The sequence below is a fragment of the Lotus japonicus genome, chromosome 1 (assembly GCF_012489685.1).
Source record: "Lotus japonicus ecotype B-129 chromosome 1, LjGifu_v1.2".
NCBI classification, from domain to species: domain Eukaryota; kingdom Viridiplantae; phylum Streptophyta; class Magnoliopsida; order Fabales; family Fabaceae; genus Lotus; species Lotus japonicus.
In genome coordinates, this window is record NC_080041.1 from 136,356,480 (window position 1) to 136,379,977 (window position 23,498).

The following is a 23,498-nucleotide window of genomic DNA, read 5'->3' on the forward strand; positions in this document are numbered from 1 at the left end:
ATTGGCCTCCTAATGTCTGCTAGCCAGCAACCTCACCTCCAACGCCCCAAATTTTGGAAGTTAAAATTCCAATATAATCACTTCATGCAACCACTCTTTGATATACTGCTGCACCGTTTCATCGCTGTGGTTCGCAACCGCGAGATGCAGTGCAGCTTCCACTCCACCCATCCCAGATCCTTCTCAAGCAACTCCCCTGCTTTCGCTTCGACATACTGTAACGAAATCCCTTTTGCGTCGAACCCTAAAAGCTTCTCTGGATCCCAAATCGACGAATTCGAATACCCTACAAACCCAGATTTTCCAAAATCACGCACAGAGAATTAATGACCTGAAGAGAAGTGAAATCAATGAACTGGGACAAATTCAAATTAGAGTGGAACGCACCAAACCACTGATGAATGGAAGAGAAGGGGAAGAAGGTGAACTCTGTATTCTTTGCACTTGATATGAGGACTAAAATTAAAATAAAGATAACCTATGGGTTTGGTTCATAATTTGAATAATCCTACTCGGCTAATGTAGAATTTCAAGAAATCAGAAATAATATTTCCACATGTTATTATTTCTATGGTACATGTCACTCCTGTACCAGACCCAAAAAAATTTTCCTGTACCACAGAAAATGCCCATCTAATAATTGTGCTATTGTCACTTTTGAAGCACATGTGAAACCGAACAGCATGATTCACTTCGAAAAAAATAATAGTAGAAAGACCATAATGTCCCTGAAATCATAATCCCACACCTTCCATCTTCTTTACTTTTCCGACTGACACAGCCGCGTCTTTCTCTCAGCTCCGGCACTGTTTTCACTTTGCTGGTGAGCGTTTAGGGTGGGGCGATGGTGGTTAGTAGGAGAAGGTAGTTGATCGCAGTGGGAGGGGGGATCGATGATGCAGCGCTGCTGCCGGCAAATGTGATGGTCGAAAAATAGGGAGCCACTTAACTAAATGCGCGGTGGAGCTCCGCAGAGGTGCTGGTTACGACGGTAGCTGAGACTATGAGTGGAGATAAGCAAAGACTTCACGGTGCTATGGTGGCCGAAGATGAGTGGATGAAGGAAGCTATGGTGGTTCGGTTTTAACGCTTGGGATGGCGTGGTCGGAAGAGGAGACACTGCTGCGGAGGGAGTTGTTGACACTCTGGAGGAAGGAGGTGGCGGAGAATAAAAAGCTAGAAAGAGGGAGATTGTGGGTAAGGATAATATTGTAATTTCCTTTTTAAAATCTGATATAATTATGTCAAAATGAGGCTGGCAATTATCGAACTCTACTTGGTCATAGAGATTCTGATGCATCTTGACAATCACTAGTCACGTTTTGTACTATGTGAAGCACTTGGTTAAAGTTTCATAAAGGAGATGCAACATCAAATGAATCACTTTACTTTACTTGTTTACTCAGCCTTTTTTGTTCTGTGTGGAATCTAGTACATAGTGGTCCCTGCAGGCACTTCCGTTGCTATAAGTTAGAACTAACTAAAATATTGATCAGAATATCAAAGTGTCATGAACATGGAAGAATTCGGTAACTTCATTAGATTAAGATTCTTAGTTCTTTCCCTCTCTTTTTCTAATTGAAAGTTGATCTGATTCTCATTTCTTCTTTTAAGTTATTTTTTTGATATTTTGAGTGTAGTTTGACAAATCTATTTGCTTTGTGCAGGAAAGAATCAACCCAAATATGTCCCATCTGAACTGGTAAATTGTTCACCAAATACTTGCAATCCAACATACCATTGCTATTTGATAGAGTTGACGCAGGATTTTGAACATGACCTGTCGGTTCATGACATTTTGCTGGCATTGAGGAATGAACTTGACTCAGAAATCACAGGCACACCAATTAAGTTGTGTGTTGACGGTGGAAACTTGTCAGTAAACCTCAGACATGTAGAACCGATTGATCTTAGTCCAGATGAGGTGTGCTTACATGTGCTGTTTACATGGTAGCTAGTGTCAAAGAAAATTGAGTGCTGGGTTATATATGTTTTGTATATTTTTATTTTACAGGTTCAAAATTGTAGAAGATTTCAGACCACTCTCTTTAGGATCCTTCTGAACAGGGAAGTGAATAAGTTAACAAGTGATTCGGATGATTTTAGTTTGGGAGATAATGCTGAAATTGATTATCTTCTGCTCCCAGCCATTCTTAAAGACCAGAGACCTTCAAATTCAATTATTGATTGGAAGTCTATTTCTTCTGTACCTTTTTCATCTGAGAGTACCTGTGAGTGTAAGGATCATACTCATTATGTGCGGACCAAAAATGGTATTGTTTGTTCTTGCAAACTTAAAAATTCTGTGGTCTTCACTCCTGATAACGGTACAATTCATATCAATGGGGCAATGGAATTGAATGGAAACTCACGCCAGCAACACCAAAAAGGTAAGCGAGATACCACCGACAAGGAGGACTTCAAAATCGAGTAAGTAAATCTTGCAGCTCATTGTGTGTGTGCTAGTCTTATAAGTCACCCCCATTGGCCGCTATAAATAACTTGGGTTCTTGTTTGAAAATTTCAGCCCCAAGATTGAATTGCAGAAATCCCTACTTCGTGGAAGGGGGGGTGTTTTTAACGTTAAAAATTACCTTCTGAAAGGCAATAGAAAGAAGCTGAAAGGTTTAGATCTAATTGACCATTGGTAGCTTATATTATATCTCCTAGATCAACATAATGCAACTTGATTGATTCTTTCTTTCATTTTTTGATGCACTTCTAGGACCAAGCATAGATTACCCTTGTCAATTGCCCCCAGAGCTTTGTGATATAATCATGTCACCAATAGCAATCAATACCATATATTCATTTTCATTCATTCCATCAATCATGCATCGGGTCGAGTCCTTGCTCGTTGCCTTCAAATTAAAAAAGTTGCTCCTGGATCATTGCGTGCAAAATGTTGTCCCAATCTGCAAGGTATACCTCTAAAAAATGCTTAACATTAAGGTAGATAATTTTATGTTTCTTTAATAGTTATTCAATGTTAAAGTGGATTCTTACAATTGTTAAATATAGAATATCTGTTGATAGAACATCTGAATATGTACCTGTAAGAAGTACAATATATACATGTTAAAATATCAACAACTGTGTTTCATTTGTTTTTTGACAAGCATTAGAACTGCTCATACAGGTGTTGGAAGCAATTACTACAAAGGAATGTCAAGAGGCCTTTGATTATGATTCCCTAGAGACACTCGGAGATTCTTTTCTAAAGTACATCACTACCCAACATCTTTTCAAAACACACCAAAATCTTAGTGAGGGTGATCTTTCTGAAAAGAGGAAGCAGTTGATTTCCAATGATGTCTTGTTTAAGTATGGCTGTAGGCGCGGACTACCTGTAATTTCCCCCCCTTTATTTTTGCATCTATGACCTTGGGAGAATATAAATAGTTTAAATTTTCTACTATGGTTTAAAATTTTCTAGTAATGGTTAAAAAAATTCTTTTCATATTGCAGGGTTTTATAAGAAAAGGAATTTTTGAACCACAACAGTGGCTTATACCTGGCGAGAAGTCAGAGAATAACTTGCTAAAAGAAGAGTTGGTTAATGGAGTAAAGCCGAAGGTGGTTGCTGATGTTGTTGAGGCACTAATTGGTGCCTTCCTTAGCACAGGAGATAAAGAAGCAGCTTTATCGTTTATTAATTGGATTGGAATCGAGGTTGACATGAACATCATACCATATGAGAGACACCTTAGTTTTGTCGCGGAGAAGCTTGTAAGAGTCAACCATTTAGAATCCCTGTTAAACTACTCATTCCAAGACCCTTCCCTTTTAGTAGAAGCTCTGACACATGGTTCTTGCAATCGGACAGAATTTCCAAAGGCTTTTAATTATCAGGTACTTTGGAGGTTATGTAGATACTTGTAGTAAAAATGATGTGATATTATGGGAATTTGTTAAGATTGATATATATAAAATTTGATTTAGCAATTCATGAGTTGCATCATGGAGATAATCTAAATTAAGTAGTGATAAGTAAATGTGTATAATGGAACTTCCTTGGTTTTTTTATCTAGCGGTACGGTTGAAATTATAGGATCATAGTACGGTTGAAATTATAGGATCAAATTCTTCTGTCTCTGTTTGGTGTCCCCTTCCTTGTCTCATCAATATGATTGTGACATGTCATTTAAAAATCACTCATGTTAGGTTATTACTCTTATATTATAGACTGAGAACCTGTAGGTTATTGTGTCTATGATTTTCAATTCTTTTTCTTGCTACCTGAGTTTTTGCTACTAATTTTTCCCTGCAGAGACTAGAGTTTCTTGGCGATGCAGTGTTGGACTATGTGATCACGATGTATTTCTACAATGAATATCCTGTTCATTTGTTGTCTGCAAAGTTTTTAACTATCATGAGGTCTATTTCTGTGAACAATGAGTGTTACGCGCTGTCAGCCATTAAAGCTAAGCTGAATGAACACGTTCTCTGTGACTCTGGGGTAGAAAAGCTTATTGCAGTCACTATGAAAGGTGTTGAGAATTTATCTTTGGAATCAAGTTTTGGATGGGAGTTAGAAACATATTTCTCTCAGGTCAGTTTTTATTACTGCAATACTTATACGTACTACTGCCGTATTATTGACTCTTGAGTCTCTTCATTATCAATATCACAGTTTAATATAGACATGGCCTTTACCCTTTAAGGTTACAATTGACAAAGGGAATGAATTCACACTTGGCAATTGACATTTTTTTCAATGCTTTTCATTTTATGTATATTCTACTTCTGACAGGTACTTGCAGATGTTATAGAATCTATAGCAGGAGCGATTTTTGTTGATTCAGGGTACAAGGAAGATGTTGTTTTCCAAAGCATAAGGCCTTTTTTGGAACCCCTGGTTACACCTGAAACAGCAAAACGACATCCTATTCAGGAGTTGACAGAGTTATGCCAAAAAGAACATTATGAAATGAAAGAAACCATTTTCCCCGACCCCCATGACAAAGATACAATCCAGGAGAAAGTTAAACGGATCTATTACGAGCACACTAAGAAAGCTGCTAATAAGGATATAGCACGAAAAGTTGCCTCCAAGGAAGTTCTAAAACTCTTGAACTCTTGATGAAGGTAACCAATTCAAAGTGTTTAATGATCAGCAAGAAATTTTTATTCCCTTTACTTTCTGCAGTCTTTTTGTTCTGTTGGTTTGTAAATGAAATAACTTATCTTGTAATATGCATGGGGATTGGGGAATACATCCTCTAACATGAGATGACAATGTTAAACTGAAATTTTGTATCTCTTTTTCATAAATATTCAGAGTCCCACCTATTTATGATATACATGAAAAGGGAGATAGCCAACCTGTGTTCTCTGGAGGGTTACAAGTGCTAGATTCTTCTAAAGGAATGCAGTGGAGGGTTTTTGAAGAGGAGTGATCTTATATAAAGGCGTCCATACCAAATCAAGTGTAGGGTTTCATCATTTTTTTCCCAATCTCTCAGTCATGTTAAGAACATAGCACATTAAACATCCTTTTTTTAACATCTAATTACACATCTTATCTTTATTTTTCTTTTAAAAGATGTGTAATTAGTAAAATGTGGTCGTTACTCATCTCGTTCCTGATCTATGAGGTCGTAGTTCATGATAATGAAACACATTCCGTGTTCATTCATTTATCGTTCGGTGCGAACATCCGTAGTGAGAGAACTAGTAACTGCTATTGGTAGTGAATATGTATCCTGATCTAAACAATAAATATAATCTTATTTTTTGTGAAGAGCACCAGGTCAAGTAAAATGTCATGTAGATTATAACCTAATGCATAGATCATTTGACATGAGGTTGTTCAAGTTTAAGAAGAGATCTTGGGTTCGAATCTCTCTGAATGCAACTGCGTTAATACTTGGAGGGAAAGCTTTTACCAAAGATTGTGTTAGTCTAGCAGTAACCAAATCAATTCTTTAAGAATGAAAACTATCCTTAGAGGAGTCATTTGTTGGAAAATACAACTGAGACACTTGTGAAGGTTAAAAAAAAGTTCAAAAATGCAATTCCCTCAAACATGTTGTTAATGGCTGTTAAGAAAGGCCCAACCGGAGCCCAATCCAAGAAAATCACGGGACAGAAACAATAAGAAAACAGCAAAGAACTAATGGTGTTCTTTCCTCGTAAGAATTCCTCATGTGACGACACGTGTCAAACAAGAAGACAATCAGATGCTACGTAGGGGGATCGAGAATTTACTGGCGAAAGAGGAGGTGACGGCTGCCGCTACCAGTGTGGAGAATGTGGCGGCAGCTGGCTTGCTCCGCTTCATGCAACCGCACATTTGGCCATAGCACCACCGAACAATGCCAATTGCCAACATTGTAATCATTTTTATTTATTTGTTTCTGCTATTTACAGTTTGGGGGGTGATGAACTTAAAATGACGAAAATGACCTTCTTGCCTCCATCTTCCAACAAAAGAGGCGTTTATGTTTCGGTTAAACCTACTTAGAAATTAGATGCACATGCACATTTATGAGTGGACTTGACAATATTACTCTCCCATACTATTTCTTTTTTGTGTTTAATGGCTCCATCACTTTGAAAAATCTGAAAAGGGTGAAATTTTTATAACATTTTTGGCCAACATTTTTTATCTGAAGTTTCTTTTCCTTAGAAAGAAGACCTAGCAATGAAAATCATGAGCTTTCTAGGGGTTTCCATCATATAATTTATTTTGAATTGTATTTTATTTTTTAATTAAAAATATTAATAAATATAAAAATACTTGGACTATAATATCATAAAAAATGCTAGAACCGAGAGAAAACATCTTCAGACTACCACACAAGATATGAGTGGTATGTTGGAGAGGCTAACAGAGACTCGCTCCTAGAAGGAGCGTCGATGATTTCTCTAATAAGGATTGCACACCAATTAAGATCTTACTAACCTCAAAGGATTTAAACTTTAATCTATGTGGATGTTATGTGGATGTGAGAGTTAAATCTGGAACATGAAATATGTTATACCAACTCATGTTGGTATTTATAGAAATCTCTTATGATTTTTTTATATAGAATTGGCCTGTATTAATTACAGAAACACCGATTTCAGAAGTCAATAATACACAATTGATTTTGAGTACTGTCACATAAGCAACACATGCACCGAATTAAAGTTTGTAAGAAAAGGACAAGTAAGGACATTTTGGTCTATAAAAGATACCTCATGCTTTGAGTTTGGCAACCGAATCCAACCCACGCTCTTTGTTACTCTACTCCCATGGTCGTTTCTTGTGATTCATTTCCTCAATTTTCTATGTCCACACTTGTACACAGATCAGAGAGATATTGGATTATTTATTGGTTGTGTCACGTTGCAGTAGCTGAATGAATCTGAGGAGGGAATCAATATAAAAGACAGAGAGAGAACAGAGAAGCACATTAATTAATTTTGATTGAATAATACAACAAAAAATGATGCAGCAGCAGGATGATTCCCCACCATTGGTGGAAGAAGCAGTTTCATACATGCGCTGTCCAGTTCCACCACCATTGTTTCCTCTGCCATAATGTTCTTCCAATTCCTGAATGCCTCTCTATGATCAGGGTAAGTAATTGCATGTTGCATTCATCCATTTCCACATTCTTCTTTTTATTTTCTTGTTCTGCTTCTTCTGGTGTGTGCTGGTAATTAGCTATATGCAACAAGTGTAAGTAAATGAATCTGGTTGATTGCTAGCTTAAGTTTTCAGATCAGATCTCAAAGATTCCTTAAGATCAATAGCAAAAAAAAAATAAAAAACAGAATCTGATTTTGATGAAACAGCTCATATAATGTCACGGTGGCATTTTGCATATGAATATGAACATGAACATGAACATGAACATGAACACTGGGTTTGATTTCTTAATTTCATTGGCTTTTAATTAGACACTGTTTTCAGTGTTATTTCGTAATCAAAACTATTTATGAAACTAGCTTTTCATTTTGTGATTCACCTTATAATTTAACCAAATAAATAATAATAATAATAATAATAATAATAATAATAATAATAATTTGTAAGATATTTTCCTGAAAAATATTATTCTACCTGTAAAGTAATTTAATTTTTATATAAAGCTGTTGGGTAAGGGCCACATTAATGGTTTTATATTATATTCTAACACGCCCCCTCACGCAAGAGCTCTTTGGGCTTGAAGCGTGGATAATTGCACAGGCCCACCTACCATGTGCTTAATTAAATTCCACTTTTTAATTAGAAAGTTAGGGGAGCAAGGATCGAACTCTAGACCTCTCGGCCATAGAGGCTCTGATACCATGTCAAATAACCACTTTATCCCAAAAGCTTAAGCTGTTGGGTAAGGGCCATATGAATGGTTTTATATTATATTCTAACACGCCCCCTCACGCAAGAGCCTTTTGGGCTTGAAGCGTGGATAAATGCGCAGGCCCACCTACCATGTGCTTAATTAAATTCCACTTTTAATTAGAAAGTGAGGGGAGCAAGGATCGAACTCTAGACCTCTCGGCCATAGAGGCTCTGATACCATGTCAAATAACCACTTTATCCCAAAAGCTTAAGCTTTTGGGTAAGGGCCATATGAATGGTTTTATATTATATTCTAACAACGCGAATTGTTTTTTTTAATACTCACAAATATTATTTCAGTAGGCGAGGTACACATGTCAATATATGTACACATGTTTAAACTATTTACATGTTTACTATATGCACTACATTGCTAAGTTATGGAAGAACCCCTGATTATAGGGAGTACTTCTGTACAAGTGGGCGACCCAAGCCCTACCAAGTGGATGATTATCGAATAAGAATTGAATAAGAACAAAACACTTTCCAACGTTTTTATCACCCAAGCTCTCTAGGTAGATGAGTAAACATGAGAAGATTTGCACGTAAGAGGATCCGATCCACTAAAAAGAGATATATATGAAGAGATAGAAATGTAGAATAAGACTATTTATGTGCTCAAGAGAGAGATAAAAATGTACAATAATATTATTATTTATGTGCTAAAGAGAGATAGAGAGAAAAAAAAAATTCATAGAAAGTGTTGTATAATTTTTTGTATGAATAATATAATTTTTTGAAAAAAATAATCAGCAAATATTGGTATTATTCTATATTGATTTAGATTAGGATATTTACCATATATTATAATGTTTAAGATATTATCACTTTTTTACTAAGGCTAAGATTTATTAACGATATTATTACCATGAATTTAAATATCTTTTATATGCCTTATATGATGGAGGTTTTAGACGATTTATTTGAGTAACAAGAAAAAACCATTTTTAAATGAAATTATCAGGAAAATACTCCTTACCAAAAAAAAAACAGGAAAATACTACCATGCCGTAAAAAATAATATTCTTAAAAATATAAAGTATGATAGGATCATATGAATATGATTGGAATATTACTTCGGAAATTCCGAGGTACTTTATATTGTTTTCATTTTGTTTGAGTATACTTTTTTTTGGGGATAGGAGTATTCAAAAAATCAATAGTGCTTATCGAAGTTGGAGGAAGTCTTTTTCTTTTCTATTTTCCCTCCTACCATGTCGGTTGAAAGTTAGATCTCTTAATAAGGTGGTAATACCGAGGAAATTAACGTACTCCTACAATCTTAGCCATAACCTTTCCTAACTCAAATTAATGGTGTCTTCTGTTTTCAAACAAAAAAATGTGACTTGTCTCTCACCCTTTCCTTATCCTTGTTTTGCTTGATAACTTTTCTTCTGATAGGTTGGTAAGGTCAACAACATGGGGCACTTAGCTACATAAAGCATGTCCTTATTCAGAATTATAGAATTCAACGAACTTTGTATGTCTTTCCTCGATGTTTTGTAATATGATCCAAGTGAATGTCAGACATAATGGTTTACATCGTCAGAGTTTTCCAATAATCTTGGTCTCTAACCTATCTATGTCATTGGATTTGGTAACACATACACAACTTACTATGTTTTTGTCCATACCTTAAGATAGGAGTTATGTTCAATGATGTTAATTACGTATGTTTGAATATTAGTTGAGTGTAACTTGAATGAACATTCATTTTAATCCATAGAAAATGTTTTGTTTACATTTTTGTCTTTAGGTGAGTGTTAACGTCTATTGACATCAAGTATCAAAGGATAGCCTAAATCAATTTAACTGAGAAGTTTGTAAATTTTAACTTCTTTCATAAGGTTCTCGTTGATAACAAGAAACATAGTTTTTGTAAATTTTCTTATATAATCCATGTCCATGTAACAGGCATGTTTCAATAACAAAACAGTAAGTTAAACTCCACATATCAAGCTTTGAGGTCTGACAAATTTGTTGTAATTTGCAGAAACCATGTACATTGTGAGATCTTGCTGAATTGCATGAAAATTACAAGCTATGGCTTACTCTGCTATTGCAATGCCTACCTCTCCAACTATGGACATATCCACAGAGCAGAATGATCTTCGCCGCTCACACTCCAACAAAGACTTGTTGTGTACACGTTCCATTATGAGAAGGTCTTATTCTGAGAACCACTTATATAGCCACATCAACCGCATACAAGCTACATCAATGCAATCAAACCATAAGGGCAATTCTCCATTTCAGATTTCAAGTTCCATTTTCCCAAATTCGCTTCGCTCCTTCTTATTTGACTCACAAACAAGTAAGGGAGTAAATATAAGGGAGAAGAGTTTTCATGTTGAGGAAAGCATGGAGGAAATTAGCAGTGAAGAAGAGAGAGTAGATAGAACCAACTGGGTAGAGAGGCTTATGGAAATTAAGAAGCGTTGGAGAAACAGAATACCTAAAGAAAGTATACATATGGATGATGGGGCGTGCTACGACAACACTACTTCTGGTGAATGTGATTGTGATGTAGATGACAGTGTTTGTGAGGTGGATTATGAAGAAGAAGAGCAAGAAGTGACATATGATCATGACTCATTCTCAAAATTTCTTGCTCAAGTGCCATGGACTGATACCAAACACTACTCTCAGCTTGCTTTCCTTTGCAACATGGCTTATGTAATACCTAAAATCAAGGTAAGCACCAATGGTACCAAAATTTCTCGATTTCTTCTCAAGAGATGCATATTTATAACATGTTTGGATCAACTTATTTTTCCTCAGAATCAACTATGACGTTCATAAGCTACTTAGAGAAGCTTCTCTCCCGTATTGATTTCAATTTTAGAAATATTTTCAAACATGTACTATTTGGTTATTAGATTTCATATATGTTTCTTCATTTTCCTTTTTCCATGTATGAACCAAAAGAGAAACATAAGCATGTAACTATATATTGCCAATCAATTTGTAGGCTATGGATTTGAGGAGATACTATAGTCTTCAATTTGTAACATCTTCTTTAGAGAAGAAAGCTGAAATTGCTAAGTTAAAAGCGAAACTTGATCAAGACTCAACTCGAGTTCCTATAGATGATTCAGCAGCAAGTCAAGATGGCTCAGAGAAATGCAAAGATAATGAAAACAAGCATCAAATCCGGGTTGCTTATGACATTGCTGCTTCAGCTGCCTCTTATGTCCAATTGCGAGCTAAGGACCTCTTGTCCCTTGCTGCAAAGTCACAGCATAGTGATAACAACAATAAGGATTCTAATGGAGTAGACTCACCACAACAGGAGGCAGAAGCAACCTCACGGGGTTATAAATCAGAGGTTGCAGCTTACATGGCCGCCTCAACAATGACTTCTGTGGTTGCAGCAGGTGAGAGGGAAAGGCATGAAACAGCAAAGGACCTACAATCACTCCATTCATCACCTTGTGAGTGGTTTGTCTGTGATGATTTCAGCAATTACACTAGATGTTTTGTTATTCAGGTAATTCCTTAGTCACTCTTTTTTATCAAATGAGGATCCTCTCATGTTCAAAATTTCACATGACATTATCATATAAAATCACGTGTCTAATTGTGCGATTCTCTGAAAATGTATGAAGAAAGGGATAGACACAACATTGCAGATGATCCTCTCATGATCGTTATGTGAGTTGTACCTTTGAGTTATATATTGGTGAAATTTGACAAGCAATGTTATTTCATATTGCAGGGTTCAGACTCAGTGGCATCTTGGCATGCAAATCTCTTCTTTGAACCCACCAAATTTGAAGTAAGGACAATTGTTCATTTATAGAGACAATACAGTCTCATTCATTGTGCTGTTAAACAATTTTTCAGGCTTTGATTTTATAAGAAAAACACCAAAGCACTCATGTAACATATTCTCTGACAGGGCACAGATGTGCTTGTTCACAGAGGAATCTATGAAGCTGCAAAAGGAATATATGAGCAATTCATGCCAGAAATAATGGACCATTTGAAAAGACATGGTGATCGTGCAAAGCTTCAATTCACTGGACACTCCCTTGGGGGAAGTCTCTCCCTTTTGGTTCATTTGATGCTATTGGCTAGGAAGGTTGTCACCCCCTCAACCCTTCTGCCAGTAGTAACTTTTGGCTCACCATTTGTATTCTGTGGAGGCCAAAAACTAATGGATGAGCTAGGCATGGATGAGAGTCAAATCCATTGTGTGATGATGCATAGAGATATTGTTCCAAGGGCCTTCTCCTGCAATTACCCCAACCATGTAGCTCTAGTCCTCAAGCGCTTGAACAGCACGTTTCGGTCACATCCTTGTCTCACGAAAAATGTAAGCATATCATCCCTCATTCAGGGTGTGTTTAAGTAAACAACTTAATTAATCACCTATGTCAAAAGCACTGAAGCACATTATCACATACCACATAAGCCCTATTCATAAGCTTGTTGAAACAAACTCAAAATAGTTTATAGGTAAGCATGAGCATTGAGCACTTATTCATATAAACTACTTTATGCATATGGCTTTTGAGTTGAGACTTATAGGCTTGGTTGGACAAAAATCATGAACTCATTGAATATTGAATTATGAAGGACTAGTGCTAGATTATATGACCATCTATTTACTTATATTTTCAGAAGCTATTGTACTCACCACTGGGGAAAATATTCATTCTCCAACCTGATGAGAAGACATCTCCTCCACATCCTTTACTCCCTCCAGGAAGTGCCTTCTATGCCTTGGACAGTACTAGATGCGGATACTCTCCAAGTGTTCTTAGAACCTTCCTTAATCAACCGCATCCTATTGAAACACTCAGTGATCCAACGGCATATGGTTCAGAAGGCACAATTCTGAGAGACCATGACTCCAGCAACTACCTCAAAGCTGTCAATGGAATCCTGAGACAACATTCCAAGATTCTGGTTCGCAGAGTAAGGGAGCAGAGGATTAATGAGTTATGGCCACTGCTGACTTCACCATCTCCTCACTTGTGGAGCCATGAACAAAACATGGAGAGATGCAGATTCATGACAAAGGAGATAATAACTGGGGTCTAAAATGCCTTTTTCTTATTAATTTCTTCTGAGGTTCCTCCAGAACACCAGATCTTGATAAAATAAAATCATGGAACTAAATTGGCTTAGTAACATCATTTTATTTTATGTACATCTATAAACATCTAGCTAGCAGTGTATGTATTCATCACTCCATAGTCCATATATGATTATCATTGTACGCAAAATGTCAATAATTCCAATATATACATGATGATGTATTTGTATAGACACACTAAATAAGTTGCCAACAAAAGAGTGGTTTCTTATGGTTTAATTTCTGTTTGTACATGAACAGATTTTCATTTTAATCCATAAGAGAAGTTTGTTTTAATGTTTGTCTTGAATTGCATGGCAATGAAGGATATTTTTGCATAGCCTTAATAATCCATTTTCAATGCAAATAACCTAACATAAGGAAGATAAACAAAGAAATAACTTTTTTGTGATTGATGTGGATTCTATGAAGAAGTTCAGTGCTTTCTTGTTATTCATGCAAAGAGATTAGGAAATCGTAGTAGTGAATTGGAATTCACTTTTGTCCATGAGGTTAACATGTCTACCTTTAGCACTTAACGTGCTCAGATTGTAGGTTATACTCGCAATGAGAAGACACAGACAATGAGCAGCTCTCTCTCGGCAAGACTTCCTCCGTTAACTGTTGACTGGGCTTGGCTTCCTCACGCCGTTCCTTGCTGCAGCACAACAGTACATGCATTGAGGACAATGCATTTTCTTCCGGGGAAGGTATTGATAGAATCATAGAAGTGGGCTTGTCACTTCTTCCTTTCAGCGGCACAAGAGAAACCATATAATAGGCCTTTAGTGGCTCCAAAATTATATTTGAGTTCTTTTACTTTGTTAGTTTCTATTTATTTTAATTCTGGAAATTAAACATACAGTTGTAAGGTGGCACATGAAACAGATATATTGGAAATTTGGAATGAGAAAAGGCAGGTAGAAAATATGTTGTTTCTCACAACTCTTGTCGCTCTTTCTAACTCTATCTCTCCTTCCTTGCAAACCCTAATCGCATTGGTAGATATAGATCCATACTACTGTAGGTATGAGACTACAAGTTAATGAGAATTGATAAGATTTGATAGGTACAATTATGATAACAAGGTGAATTTTATTTTCGGAAGCCGATTCATTGAAACTCTAAGGTTTAGCGTGTTTGCCTTGGAGCAATATGGTATGAGCGATCTCCTATAAAGTTTTTTTGGGAAATGCGTAAGGGATAACAAAACACGTTGGAAAGACTTTATATTGTTGCATTGAGAGGACAATCGTGATCAGATTAAGATGTTACACATCAAAACATGCACTTAACCTTTTTAAGGATAATGTAAATTCAACCTTTTGACTTGGTTTATTACATCAACACATCTGGTTTGGCGTTGATGTATCTAAACGAAGACATTATAAATCAATTATCTCAAAAGTGTAAGTCAATGAGTAAATGACTCAGAATGGTTTTATATCATATTTATATCATGTTCTGCCCACTAAGACTTGAAGCGTGAACAATACACAAATTCACCTGCTCAAATTCCATATTTTTATTAGAATAATGAGGGCAACAAGTTTCAAACGTTTGACCATATCTGGTCGATCATTTCAACACCTAGAAAAAACTGGAAAAAGTCTCTTTAGTTCCAAAAGATTAGAAAACAATTTGAATTTAGTTCTTTGATGACTAAAAACTATTGTTTTCATCTTTTAAGGACAATTTTAATTAAAAAAACATTTCGACTAATTTTATTAAGCTTTCAAAAATAAAAATTACATTTGTTTTTGTATTTTGAAGCGTGAAAATGACTATTTAGTACTACTAACTAGTGGTGAGACTTAAAAACATCTTCATAATCATTAGTTACCTCATCATAGACCTATCTAGTTACACATAAGCCCCATCTCTCTCACATTCATAAAACGGCCCATTTTCAGAAAGGAAAAAAAAAAAGATTCTCCTTCTTCTTCATCTCGGTTTTTTTTTTCTTTTTTGTTTAAAATTTGTTCTCCCTGTTCGTTTCTTGTATTGTATCTCTCTCTTTCTCTGTTTCATGTCTTTGTTTCGTTACCAGATTCCCTCTATCACCCTCTGCTTCTTCTTCTGATTTTGCTTCCCAAACCAACACAAATCTTCTCCTTCCTTTCAATTCCAAAACCTCAGCTTCAAACCTCTCTACTTCAACACTCCCATTTTCTGATTCTTCTTCTTCTTCTCTGTTCCTTTCTCACTCTCTCTTCCAAGCGATCGGGAATTTGATGCCCACCACCATTTCCATATTCCCCTTCCTTCTATCGCTGTTGCCACGCCCCCATCATTGAACTGGTTTCGGAATGGGATTCTCCCACGATTTTTCATTAGGGTTTTAACTGTCCCACTGTTCCCTCTTGTTTCCCAGGTACCCTTTTCTTATTCATTACTTTTTCTTCTCCTATTTTAGTTCATTTTTATAAATTTTCATGCTTTTTCACCATTTAATTGGATTCAGTTAATACTCACGTAGTTGTATTGGGTTGGGTTTTATAGGGTTTCATTGCATGGGCGAGCATGAGAGTTGGCCGCAGCCACTGCCACCAAGTGGGTTATTGCCGAATGGCCTGTTGCCCGATGATGCCGCATCGGTGATGAGAGTGCTTGACATGGAGCGATGGTTGAAGGCTGAAGAAAGGATTGCAGAGCTAATTGCCTCCATTCAGCCTAATCCACCCTCTGAGGACCGCCGCCACGCAGTTGCTGACTATGTTCAGCGGCTCATCACCAAGTGCTTCCCTTGCCAGGTAGGCGCCTCTCTTTGTCTTGCTCTCTTTATGTCATGTGGAAGTAAGCAAGGGGTTGTGGATCTCAACGACTTTCCATCGTTAAATCATGTACTAGTTTATCTGCATTATCACATGATGATTTAAGATGGATAGGATGGGATCAATCATGGTTGTTTTACGATCACAGGTGTTCACCTTTGGCTCAGTACCCCTCAAAACTTACCTGCCTGATGGAGATATTGACTTAACTGCATTCAGTGAGAGTCAAAATGTGAAGGATGCATGGGCGCATCAAGTCCGTGACATGCTTGAGAAAGAGGAAAAGGATGAGAATGCTGAGTTTCATGTCAAGGAAGTTCAGTTCATCCAAGCTGAGGTAGGTTCCCTCATAGCATAACATCTTTAAAAAATGTTGAAATCTGTGCTTGTAGATTTAGTTAATCACAGGTGAAATAAAAGCTTCTAGGCGTTATTGTGGAGTGTAGATAGGGTGTTATATAAGCTTTAGGTCATTAGAGCTAACACGGGTATAGGGTTATTGGCCCTGATTAAGCATATGAAACTATTACATTAATAACTGTGAAATACAAGTTCTAAGTTGTATTATATGGCACTGCTGAGAAAGCACTGCTTTATCATAAGATTGGGGGGTGTGATTGTTGAAACTTGAGCTTTACCAAATTATCACTTTAATAGATAAACCACTCCGACCTTGAAAATACACTTAATTTTATCATGTCGAGGTATAAGCTATTTGTTCTATAATTCTTATTAGCTTCCAGGGCTTAAGTTAAGCTTGTTTAAGAGAGTTTGTTTTCTGTTGGTTTTCGGCCATCTACTGGGGGTTTTAGAATTTGTATTTTACAGTTATTCTTCAAATTTGCAGGTGAAGATTATAAAGTGTCTTGTTGAGAATATTGTGGTAGACATTTCATTTAACCAGCTAGGAGGGTTGTGTACCCTTTGTTTTCTGGAGGAGGTAATTTGGTTCATCCTAGAAGCCTCATTGTATCTCTCTCCTTAATTTTTGCCCTTTTATAATATTTTTCTTGTACTGATAAGATTGTTTTTGTCTGCTGTAGGTTGATAATTTGATCAATCAAAACCATTTATTCAAGCGTAGCGTGATCCTTATAAAAGCTTGGTGTTACTATGAAAGCCGTATACTTGGTGCTCACCATGGACTTATCTCAACTTATGCATTAGAAACCTTGGTTCTTTACATATTTCACGTTTTCAACAACTCTTTTGCTGGACCACTTGAGGTAGCAATATTAAATGGTGCTATTATTTTCGTGTTTTTTGTGATCCAATTGACCTAGTGTTTTCTTTGCCTGTTTAGGTATTGTATCGGTTTCTGGAGTTTTTTAGTAAGTTTGACTGGGATAATTTTTGTGTGAGCCTATGGGGTCCAGTACCCATTAGTTCGCTCCCAGATGTGACAGGTAGGTAAAGTCTGATTGAAGTTCTTTTTGATATTTGATATATCTCCATCATGCTTATGGTTTTCCTCCATCAACATTTTTCACAGCTGAACCTCCGCGGAAGGACAGTGGAGATTTACTGCTCAGCAAGTTATTTCTTGATGCTTGTAGCACAGTTTATGCTGTTTTCCCCAGTAGCCAAGAAAATCAGGGGCAACCCTTTGTTTCCAAGTATTTCAATGTTATCGATCCTCTGCGTGTCAGCAATAACCTTGGGCGTAGCGTTAGTAAAGGTGTGTTGGGCTCAAAATTTGGGTCTGGTTCATTTGATGCATCGTTGTTGTTTTTTCTTTTATTATAATTAGGGCTCTGAGTTGGTTTATGTGGATCTGATTCTGTTGCTTCTTCATAAAGTTTGAAGAATAAATTATATATATATTGGAAGTTTGGAACTATTGTTCCCCTCTTTGAACCAACATGCACGTTTTTTCCTTTGTTTTTGCATCCATTTGGAGTTTCAAAAATAAAAAAATGAATGATTAGAATGAATGATAAAATTTAGGAAAATTTTATGCACATTGGAACACTTAGCTCTATATGGATGGAATATTCTTGATATTAATAGCTTATTAAATTCCCTGAACCATTACTTTTTTAACCACTAATAGTTGCATATATTATGTACAGGTAATTTCTTTAGGATACGCAGTGCTTTTGCATTTGGGGCCAAAAAGCTGGCTAGACTGCTTGATTGCCCTAAGCATGAATTGTTTTTGGAAGTCAATCAGTTCTTTTTGAACACATGGGATAGACATGGAAGTGGACAACGGCCTGATGTTCCATGCAATGATTTGTGGCGCTTGAGATTATCTAGTCATGAACAAGGCTCTGAGAATCTTCAGAAAAACAATAAAAATACATATAGCAGCTCTAATTGTGTAATGCAAGTCAAAGGGCCACATACTTCACGAAGTGGTTTATCTAATAGTAGTTTGTCCTCTGAAAACTTATCTAAAAGTGATGATGTTTCTACAGTATCGAATTCTTATGCCAACCAAAATAATGTCAGGACTTCTGATCAAGTCAGAAGGGAAGCTACATGTAATGAAGGTGCTCATATTGATAAAGGTTTGAGAAATGTCAAACCCGATCGTCCATTGAGTGATGTGCCAGGAAGATTTTTATTTGCAAGAACACGTTCTAGTCCTGAGCTGACTGACACATATGGTGCAGTTGCTTCCCTTGGAAGTCGTATGACAACTCAAGAAAGTGGGAGAGGCCCAAATTCTTCTGCAAATTTGGAGAATAGCAATGGGAAGTATCTTGATCATGACATGCCAGCAGGTTATGGTGTTAGAATTGACAATGCATCTGATGGACACATTGTATCTCATCATGTTTTTGATAGTGCTGCTGATTCAAACAATGGTTTAAATATTTATGATGATGAATCAGGCTCCGGTGTTGGGGGGGAAGAGTTTGCATCTGTTTCAGGAGCAGGTGGAACACATATGATGCATCAAGAGGAACAGGATCTTTTGAACATGATGTCATCTCCCAGAGCTCAAGGTTTCACCGGTCAGGCTCGCATTCCAGTGAATTTAGCTCCAGGTCACTTCCCACTACCTTTTTCACCTTCCATTCTTGCATCCATGGGATATGCTCAGAGAAACATGGGTAACTTTCCCTTGATTGAGGCTCCGTGGGGTTCTAATATGCAATTTCCCCAAGGTTTAGTCCCTTCACCGTTGACTCCATATTTCCCTGGCATTGGGTTGCCCTCAGGTCCAGAAGATTTAATTGAAACTGGCCATGAGAATCACAGTTCTGTTGAAGCAAGCCAGGCAGAAGTTGATAATGATTTCTGGTATGAGCAAGAAAGGCCTTCTGCTAGTGGGGTTGGAGTTGTTGATGGAAATTTTGAAGTACTTCAAGATGATAAGCAACAATCAACTTCAAGTGGTTATAACTCTGCCACATCATCTCATGTTCGCAGCTCTAGTAATTCTGCTAGACTTCAGGAGGAGTTTACCACTAAGGAAAACCAAGGTTCAACAAAAGAAGAGCACATTGATTCTTCTCAATATCAATATGGAAGAGGAAATGATGTTTATTTTGATGATAGAGTAGCAAATTCTAGGTTTCCCAATGCACCATCTTCCAGCTCCTTCAGGAGTAAGACATCTTCTGAAAGCTCTTGGGAAGGATCATCAGCAAAATCCTCAAAATCAACAAGAGAAAAAAGAGGTAAGAAAAATACTCCATCAGCGCCGTCTGCTTCTTACGGGAAGGGCAAGAATGTCTTAGAAACTTCATGTAATCTAGTGGATGATGAAAATTGGCAGGGGACTGAGCCAGCTGATATGTCAGAAAGAAGCTCTGGGCCAGTTGTTGCTCCCATGCATACCCCAAGACAGCAAGTATCTGGTTATGAAGCAGCTCAGACTAGTGGCCTAGATTCTATGTTACCTCCAATGCTTATTGGCCATGGCTCTCGCCAAAGGCCCAATGATAATTCTGGGGCTGTTCCGTTTGCATTCTATCCTACAGGGCCACCAGTACCATTTGTTACTATGCTTCCATTTTATAATTTTCCTAATGAATCTTCTGACACATCAACAAGCAATTTCAATGTGGAAGAAGGGGCGGACAGCAATGATTCTAGTCAGAATTTTGATTCATCTGAGGTATGTGATCAGCCTGAGGTCTTAAGTTCTTCCCATACTATAGGAAGAGCTACTGTTAACTCATCAGAGCCCAAACCTGACATTCTTAACAGTGACTTTGTTAGCCACTGGCAAAATTTGCAGTATGGGCGATTTTGTCAAAATTCTCACCATCCTCATCCAGTTATCTATCCTCCGCCTATAATGTTACCTCCTGTTTATTTGCAGGGTCGTTCTCCTTGGGATGGTCCTGGAAGACCACCTTCAGCTAATATGAATATTTTCCCGCTTATGAGCTATGGGCCACATCTAGTACCTGTTGCTCCTCTCCATTCAGTTTCTAATAGACCACCTAATATTTACCCACGTTTTGGAGATGAGATACCACGGTATCGTAGTGGCACTGGAACCTATCTGCCAAATCCTGTAAGACAAACTTCTAAGTAATTTGTAGTTTGTGCTTTAATTTATTTTCTATGTTTCTGTCTGCAGTGTGGTTCAATATGTTTATATATGATCTGTTTGCTTTCGGTACTATTTAAGTTTATAACATTTTACCTTTCCAAATTTATTTCAGAAGGTTTCTGTTCGAGATCGACATTCTAACAATACCAGAAGGGGTAGTTACAATTATGATAGAAGTGATCACCATGGTGACAGAGAAGGGAACTGGAATATGAACTCAAAGGTGCGAACAACTGGGCGTGGACATAATCGCATTCAAACTGAGAAGTCTAGCTCAAGGTCAAATAGGTTGGCAGCAAGTGAGAGCAACTCTGAAAGACTGTGGGGTTCACATAGACATGACTCTTTTGTTTCTCACCAGAATCGAAATGGCCCTGTTCACGTAAATTCCTCACAAAATACTTCTGCAAATGTGGCATATGGAATGTACCCTCTACCCGGCATGAACTCCGGCGGTAATGGACCAACAGTTCCATCTGTTGTAATGTTCTATCCTTATGATCATAATACTGGAACTCCGGGACATGTGGGTTTCTCAGGTAATGAGGGAAGTGAATCTGGTGGAGCATTTGAGGAGCAGAGGTTTCATGGTGGCACTCCTAAACAATGCTCACCGGATCAACCTTCTTCACCTCGTGCCCCAAGGTAGTTGACTCTTTCTGTCTCCAAGCTACCACTTTTAGCTAGGCGGATAACTAATTGTGTGAAGCAGCTTGCAACATTTGATATTGTCAGATTATGTTTATGATGGTTAGAGTCCCAGTGTCGAATCTCTCTAAATATGTGGCACGTAATCCCCCAATTCTTTTAGAATCTTTTTTTTACAAGTTATGATGTTTGATACTTTTATTCTTCAGTTGGATTGCTTTATGACGTTTTGATTTATGGTTTTGGTAGCAGGGGGCATTAATTCTATTGACAAATCTCTTGTGAAGGCCCCTCGTTGTGCCCTTCCTGTTGCATGTATACTTACAGGTGATTAACACACTTTATTTACATTTTTTCATCCAAGACCTTGTTTAAGGATGAAGAACAGTAGATTAAAGAGAATGCAATGCTCAGTGTTAGTTTTTTATTAAAGTTTAGACATACAACCAGTCAAATCACAAGTTTTACCATGTTAAAGTTTTGTCAGCTCATCTTATACCATGTGTTAGCGTAGGGCTTTTGTTTTACAAGATGCAGCAACACTAACATTGTAACACTATCATTATCAGAAAATAATATTAGATGTCATTTGCATCTGGCTTGCCTCAAATTTGCATCCTCTCTTTTTAGAGAACAATGCAGAAGATGAATGTGGTAAAGCAATGTATCAAAATGTCAAAATATGAATGAACATACTATCAAGTAAGGCTCTAGAGTCTAGTCTACTGATACAGTAATAGGATGATCTTGAAAATATTGGCTAGTCATGTTCCATTCAATATTCATTGGTTATTCTTAGACTATCTACTAAATATTAGTGCAGGGTAGGTTCCTATTTGCATGTTTCTATAATGTGTATTTTTTTCAGTTAAATAAAAATAGCAGATTATTTTTCTATTAAAATCAATCATGAAAGATGGATAAAACTAAGCATTAATTAGAAGTTCAACATTTATCTCACTCAAAAAAATGTCAAAATCTTCAATTAAGGTTAAAGATTTATTCATGTAATTAGGGGCTTGAATGCCTCATCCTCGCCCCTCTAGTACCAGATTCAATGTGTTTATCCAGATATTGGGCGGTAAAGTGCTATGATAAGTATCTCGGGCATCCTGTTATTGTTGGCAAGTCCAATACCAAAAAATTTCTTTTGTTAGGAAGAAGCTTAAAGGTTGGAAGGGGAAGGCCCTGCCAAGGGCGGGGGAGGGAGGTTTTGGTCATAGGGGCTGTTCAAGCTATCCCGGTTTATATTATGTCATGTTTTGCCTTACATGATGGGCTCTGTGATCAGATTGAGGGGCTGGTGAGTAAATTTTATCGGAGTGGGGAAGGTTATAGAAGAAAATTCATTTGTTGTATTGGAATAAAATGTGTTGTCCCAAAGAGTGTGGTGGTCTTGGTTTTTGACTTTTTGTGATTTTAAATCTTTTAACACTGCCCCTATTTGGAAAAATTGGTCTACTTTTTCCGTTCCTCATTCCCTCTTGAGTAAAATATCCCTTGGTCCTTAAACCAGTGAAATTAATTTCGGTCCAAGGGATCTTTTACTGGTTTAAGGACCGGCCTGTTTTTGAAATACTGATTATTTCTTAATTTATTGATTTGGTCGTACAAGTAATTTATTGGGGTGATATCGTTATTTATTTATGTTGGAAACCAAATAACACAAAATGAAGACACGGAAGAAAAAGCGACAGAAGTTGACATGTTGTGTGGTCCTTCCAATAATTTCCCTAATAAGTTAGGTTCCATTCTAGTCGTTAAAATGCAAATGGGCACTCCCAGTTGGTACCACTGACGTATATCAATATTATCATTGACACGAGGAGGTGTGATGTGGTGGTTGATCACCTTGTTTATGAGGTTGAGGATTCGATTTTTGCTTATGCAAACAAAGTACAATTTGCGGCCAACTGTTTATCACGAGCACTTGTGGCAAAGTGGTTGGTCTCTATAATTGACGGTGAATTATGATTCATACATACTTCACCCCTTTTTCATATTTTTTTATCTATTTCTTTTTTCTATAAATTAAATAATCTATTATATCTTTACATTTTCTCTTCTTTTATCCTGTCTCTCTTCCTTCTTTTTACATCTCAAAACATGAGGTGTAAATAAAAGATGTAGGTACTTTAATCTCAG

General features: G+C 37.0%; 3 protein-coding genes across 7 annotated transcripts; all 3 read left to right on the top strand.

The window, feature by feature from the left end:
• Nucleotides 1-1,295: 1,295 nt before the first annotated feature.
• On the top strand, nt 1,296-5,743 carry LOC130731384 (endoribonuclease Dicer homolog 2-like). The gene is made up of 10 exons (XM_057583667.1): nt 1,296-1,529; nt 1,668-1,924; nt 2,015-2,430; nt 2,528-2,625; nt 2,726-2,922; nt 3,140-3,349; nt 3,469-3,852; nt 4,271-4,552; nt 4,754-5,088; nt 5,282-5,743. Exons 1-9 carry the CDS (start codon nt 1,511-1,513, stop codon nt 5,081-5,083), a joined length of 2,193 nt encoding a protein of 730 aa, XP_057439650.1. The 5' UTR covers nt 1,296-1,510; the 3' UTR covers nt 5,084-5,088; nt 5,282-5,743.
• A 1,447-nt stretch (nt 5,744-7,190) lies between these two features.
• On the top strand, nt 7,191-13,716 carry LOC130731385 (phospholipase A1 PLIP1, chloroplastic). Its single transcript, XM_057583668.1, has 6 exons — nt 7,191-7,566; nt 10,326-11,026; nt 11,304-11,822; nt 12,051-12,110; nt 12,234-12,650; nt 12,959-13,716. The coding sequence occupies exons 2-6, from the start codon at nt 10,376-10,378 to the stop codon at nt 13,379-13,381; spliced, it is 2,070 nt and encodes a 689-aa protein (XP_057439651.1). The 5' UTR covers nt 7,191-7,566; nt 10,326-10,375; the 3' UTR covers nt 13,382-13,716.
• A 1,664-nt stretch (nt 13,717-15,380) lies between these two features.
• LOC130731386 (uncharacterized) lies at nt 15,381-21,947 on the top strand. Of its 5 annotated transcripts, none has more exons than XM_057583671.1 (11): nt 15,381-15,789; nt 15,918-16,168; nt 16,338-16,526; nt 17,037-17,129; nt 17,233-17,415; nt 17,493-17,595; nt 17,682-17,867; nt 18,262-20,261; nt 20,469-20,666; nt 20,821-21,350; nt 21,603-21,947. In XM_057583671.1, exons 2-11 carry the CDS (start codon nt 15,929-15,931, stop codon nt 21,613-21,615), a joined length of 3,735 nt encoding a protein of 1,244 aa, XP_057439654.1. In that variant the 5' UTR covers nt 15,381-15,789; nt 15,918-15,928; the 3' UTR covers nt 21,616-21,947. The 5 variants fall into 5 exon arrangements, 3 of the variants coding, with proteins under 3 accessions (XP_057439654.1, XP_057439652.1, XP_057439653.1); XR_009016663.1 differs by having other exon boundaries at nt 15,382-15,789; nt 20,818-21,495; XR_009016662.1 differs by having other exon boundaries at nt 15,382-15,789; nt 20,818-21,495; nt 21,606-21,947.
• Nucleotides 21,948-23,498: the final 1,551 nt, after the last annotated feature.